The 5,234-nt window shown below is 47.3% G+C and overlaps 1 protein-coding gene across 5 annotated transcripts in view; it reads right to left on the bottom strand.

Annotated features, from left to right (window-relative positions):
* Positions 1 to 4,018: 4,018 nt before the first annotated feature.
* The window catches only part of PLCB2 (phospholipase C beta 2), a 42,391-nt gene continuing 41,175 nt past the window's right edge, over positions 4,019 to 5,234 (bottom strand). For all 5 annotated transcript variants that reach the window (XM_041469627.1, XM_041469626.1, XM_041469624.1 and 2 more), the window contains one exon: positions 4,019 to 5,013. In XM_041469627.1, coding sequence (XP_041325561.1) covers positions 4,741 to 5,013 — 273 coding nt within the window. In that variant the 3' untranslated portion in view covers positions 4,019 to 4,740. The remainder of the gene's footprint in view (positions 5,014 to 5,234) is intronic.

Raw genomic sequence — 5,234 nt, 5'->3', positions numbered from 1 at the left:
GTCTTTAGTTGTGAATCCTTTGCACTTGTGTTTTAAATTAAAGTAGTTCTTGATTTATTCATAAGCCTGTTACAGTGTTGAGATGCTTAAAAATGTGTCTTGTACTTCAGAGATGCGAGTGTGAACATTGGAGTCTGCTCCAACTTCCCTGTTCTGTGGCTATATGGCTTCTAAAACAAGAGGAGACTGGGGCAGGACCTGGATCCTGAGTCCTCAAACAAAGGTTTCTTGGAGACAGGGATGACAGGTTTAGCATTTAACACCATTTTATACTTTAGCCCAAATCTGACTAAATACAGTGAGGGAAGGCCCTGAAAAAATTCCATTCAAGTATCTTATAAAATTTTAAAATCTCATTACCATATTTGTGAGGAATGCAGAAAGGATCCATCTTCCTGTGCAGTGTAGAATTCAATTCCTGCTTCTCATGTTTCTCTCTTTACAGTTCATGCACGGCCCAGCACCAATTAACTGCTCCATTACTTAGATGAGTGTGGAATCAAACATAAATCCTAAGATAAATCTAGATTAGCTGAAAGATTGAAGCTCCGTCTCCAGGGCCAACAGCAACTTCCCCAGGAACCAGGCAGCCAGGCAGGAGAATGAGGATGCAGAGCAGGTTTGGAATTTGTATTGCAGTAGTGTTCAGGTCGGGATTTCATGTATGCTTGGTGACATTTGATTGTACAACAAGGTGTAGCCTCTTCTCTGACGAGCTCAGAGCCTACTCAGTGGGTAATTATGCTCAGAGATGCTGTTTTCTCTGAGTATCTTTCCTTTTCTACAAGGGTGCACTTGTGTCTCAGGGTTTGCTGCTGTTCTATGTCATGTTTCCCCTGAATCCTTCCCTTTTATTTTCCTTCCTGTCAGCTTTGCTGGTATAGAGCCTTTTTTCTTGCTGGCATAGCCCTGGCAATCAGCATCCAAAGGCCTTTGAAGGTGGCACATGGTATTTATATGAACAATTTGCTGAATCAAACAGGGAGTCTGTCAGTGCTGTCACATCCCAATTGCACTGGTTTATCTATAATGGTGCCTGTCTTCTTCCAACAGGCCTCTGATGTTGGATGCAGCAGCTTGTTATCCCATTTCTTTTGGAACAGAACAAATCTTTGTCTAGAGGTCCCTGGTTTTTAACCAGTGGCAACAGAAGGATCCTGGTTCAAATGAGATTCCTGAATTTGACATTGTTCAGTTTGGTTTGAGACAAGCACCACCCTTCACCTGCAGACTGGGAAGAGCTGCTGGCTGTGCCCTGGGACCAGGGTATATATGGGGATAACAAGTAACAATCTAGATAATCTTGGGGAATCTTCATGTGTGGGATACATGCAGGGCAGTGAGAGTATCTCTAAAATGGAATAGATGCTGTGCAGCAGCTCCTTCTCTGAGTGCCTTAGGCACATTAGCAGTACCTTTGTTATGGAGGTAAAAAGGACATTTAGGTACAGTGTCTCCTGTTTGTGACCTTTGCTGGGGTTGGAGTCCTCCTCTGCTTTAGACATCCCCATTATCTAATTTTTAATTATCTAGTACAAAGATTGACCTCACTTAAATATTTTGGGCGGCAGCGTAAGATCTAGAATATGCCACTTAAAAGATGAAAATTTGGAAAGGATCAGAGATTGTACCTGAATCTGCTGCTGTTCAGTGTCTGACTAGATGTTATTGTCTCAATTGCCATTGAATTGGGGTTCTGTGTGTAATGACAGGCCTGATGAGAGGCCTGTCTGAGCAAAATACCACATGGCCCTGTGCTTGGCAGGTAAGTGAAAACACAGGCAGGGCTGCACAGGAAGGAATCCTCAAGGATGTCTGAATCCCATGGGAAGAAATAGTGCTGGAAAATCAGATGGCCTCCCTCCTCTGCAGTCCGTGAGTAACCAAACTGTGGTGTGACTGAATTGTGCTGCTGGAGGGGTTCAAGGTGTGCTCGGGAACTGTTGCAGTAACATTTGGTTTAGTGCCTTTATTTATTATTATTTATTTGTTTGTCCGTTTCCCATCTTGCAGAACTTTTTGTGCAGATGGGGAGGTGTTGGAGGCACTGCGGCGTGCGGGCTCAGAGGCACCCTGGGCAGAAAGGGGGTGATGCAGAGTGTGATCTCTGCTTCATAGGAGCCCTGGCTTTGCTTTTAGTGATGCTTTGATGTGCACTCTGAAAAGTACGTTTAGAAGGTGTTTTTTAGCACTGAGGTGAAATCCGTGTAAAAGATTGCAGCTGTTTTTCATGAAATTTGGCATTAAGCACCTGTGCCAGTGTTGGGTTCCATAACGGAAGGGTTGAAGTGCAGCAACTGTGATGGGGTTGTAAGGGCACAAGTTGTTGTGATGGGTTTCCTTGCTCAGGTTTCAAACATCAGTGGACATTAATGCCACGAATTCCATATGCTGAAGTTCCATTTTCTAAGCCCTGTATCATGGTCCAGCTGAGCTCTGGTCAATTTTGAAATGCTCATGCCTCAAGGAGCCCCCTGCAGAGCGTTTTGCTCGGGTGCTGTGTCAGGCCTTGCTTTGGCCTCTGGGTTTGTGCTGTCCAGAGCTGTCGGGGCACTGGTGCTCTGCATGGGGAAGGGACAGAGGAGTTCAGCTTGAGGAGAGCAGAGCAATGGGTTCTGCTGGCTCTCACGTGGCTCCTGGGGGAGCAGTTGACACAAGGCAGGAATTAGAGGTCTCCAGGCTGGAAAGTGAAGCTGTTCGGGAATTGTGCCAGGCTGGAGGGAAGGAGACTGTAGTAATGTTGTCCAGTGTCACATCTTGTGCTGTTGGTAGGAGCAGCCTGTGAGATTGAACCTGGCCAACCTGACTTGGAGTGTTTGTCCTGTCGTGTGCTGTGTGGAGGGAGAGAGCATGTCCTGCCTGCCTGCCACTACCACTGTCCCTGTGCAACATAATCTTTAGGGTGTGGCCCTGGAGGAAGGAAAAACTCCTGCAAGCCCCGTCCCTGCTGTTATGTCCTGGTTTTCCATGCATGTCTCTCTGACTCAGGTTTATTCTGAGGGATTCGTTTCCAGAGAGGGTTTGAGGGAAAAATCCAGCCCTGGAATTTTGGCAGTGTGTGGAAAAGGGGCTACCTTCTGCCCACGTTCTTGTCTGACATTGGTGTCTGGGTTCCCTCCAGGGAGAAATGGGACAAATTTTCAATGAAATAACCTCTAAAAAGCTCCTCTGGAGGGGTTTGAGTGGCCAGAGCTGGTGACGCACTGGTGTAGGATGCAGGGTTCAGTGCCCCTGTGCTCTGGTTTGGAACTGCCAATGCTGCCTCTCTGGATTTAAGATGAAAACTCCAACTAATCCCTGGCTGCAGTTGAACCTTGCTGGGATGTTTGTCCTCTGATGAGGAAGGGCCTCAAACACCACAGGGACAGAGACAGGTGGACAGACAACCACACAGGGACGTGGACACACAGACTCACAGACATGCACACACAGGAACAGGGACACGCACAGACATGCACAGAACACAGATACACACCCACACGGACACACAGGGACACACACAGGGACACAGCCACACAGGCCCAGACACTGTGACGGAGACATGAACAGACAGATGTGGAGACACATGGACAGACACAGAGGACACATGCAAGGATTGACACACACTGCTGGATACAGAGACACAGACATGCAGACACATGCACATGCTCGCAGACATGGACAGACAGACATGGACACATAGAGCTGCATGGATACAAAGACATGAACACACACTCAGGCGCAGAGAAATACACATGGACACAGCTGGATAGATGGACACAGACAGACATGTGGACACACACACAGCCCACACTGAGACATGGATCACACACACACACACGTGGACATACAGACACAAATAGACAGACACCAGACACACAAACATGGACACATACATACCTGGATCCGGAGACACTCACACGAACACAGGGATGTGGAGACAGCTACACAGACAGCTGGACACAGACATCGAGATGGACACACAGCGTGACAGACACACACACTAACTGCAGCTAAGTAACAAGTGACACACTTGTTTAAGAACTGCTATGTTTTATTTTTTTTAGAAAATAAATAGCTCAGAAATGTACAATCCATAATTCCAGTACTCTGGTGACACCACAGGGGAGATGTGGACCCTTGTTGGGCGTTCAGACTAGACTTGGAACATGCTGTTTGTTACCTGCTTGAGCTGGGGTTTGGTTTCTATAGCAGCATTTGTAATTGTTTATTAATGCAGCTTCAGGTGTAACTGTTTTCCTGTAGGACACACAGCATGGTGTGGTTTGCTGTGGTTGAACCCACTTCCCACCCCTATCCCCACCTGTGGTGTCTCTTTGTATCAGTGTTTAGCTTTGTTTATTGCTGTTTCATTGAACCGTGTGGAAGATGTTAGGAGGAGTTGGACTGATGTGAAGAGATGCATGTGAGGAATGATGAGGGAACTGACTCTAAAAACTGATCTGAATGCAAAGTAAATATTCCTGTAGCTGCTGCTGTGATGCCAACAGGGAGTTGGTCTGCAGGCACAGGCCCTTTCCCACTGCTAAAACACCTCAGAGCTCAGACTGGGAAGACAGAGAGTGAAGTACTCTGAAGGGTGAGCTCTCCAGACTGCTTCCAGATGTCTGGGATAATGTAGTACATTCCTGAAGGATTTCAGGAGCTCCCCAGAATAGAAAGGGATGGCAGTAGTTTGTGAAGCTGGTTGTTACTTCACCATACACCTTCTTGCAATGAACAGTAAGGAAGAGCCTCATCTCAGAATATGCTCTCTTCTATCTCCACATCCATTCCAGCTCCCAAGGGCTGAGTCATTGCCAGTGTAAGCCTGGACACCTCTGCCACTGGGGTATTTCCTTCCAGTTGGTCTGTAGAGCCTTGTTCTCCCTCAGGAATGCTCTGACCTGCTTCCTTCCTAGTCTGTGGTTCTCCAGGAAAGCTGGCTTTGGTGTAGTTCTTCACCATCTCCTGAACCTCCATGTTCAGAGCTCTCAACTTCTCCTCATATTCCACCCGTACCTGCTGCTGGAGCTGCAAATGGAGAATCAGGTTATTCCCACACACTGGTGCCAAGCAGAGAGAACAGGAGCTCTGGGATGAGCTGTTGGTCCTTCTGGGGTCTTTGTGCGCGCTCTCATCCACTTTCTCACCCCCTGGCCATGGGTGGGCTGAGGGTGGCCATCAAGATTGATTCTCTGGGGGTTTGGACTTCTTGTGCCAAGGAACAGCCCTGACCCTAAACGTTGTTCTTA

This window comes from Pyrgilauda ruficollis, unplaced genomic scaffold (genome assembly GCF_017590135.1).
Source record: "Pyrgilauda ruficollis isolate IOZ18807 unplaced genomic scaffold, ASM1759013v1 scaffold239, whole genome shotgun sequence".
Taxonomy (NCBI): domain Eukaryota; kingdom Metazoa; phylum Chordata; class Aves; order Passeriformes; family Passeridae; genus Pyrgilauda; species Pyrgilauda ruficollis.
This window is presented reverse-complemented; position numbering and strand designations above follow the sequence as displayed.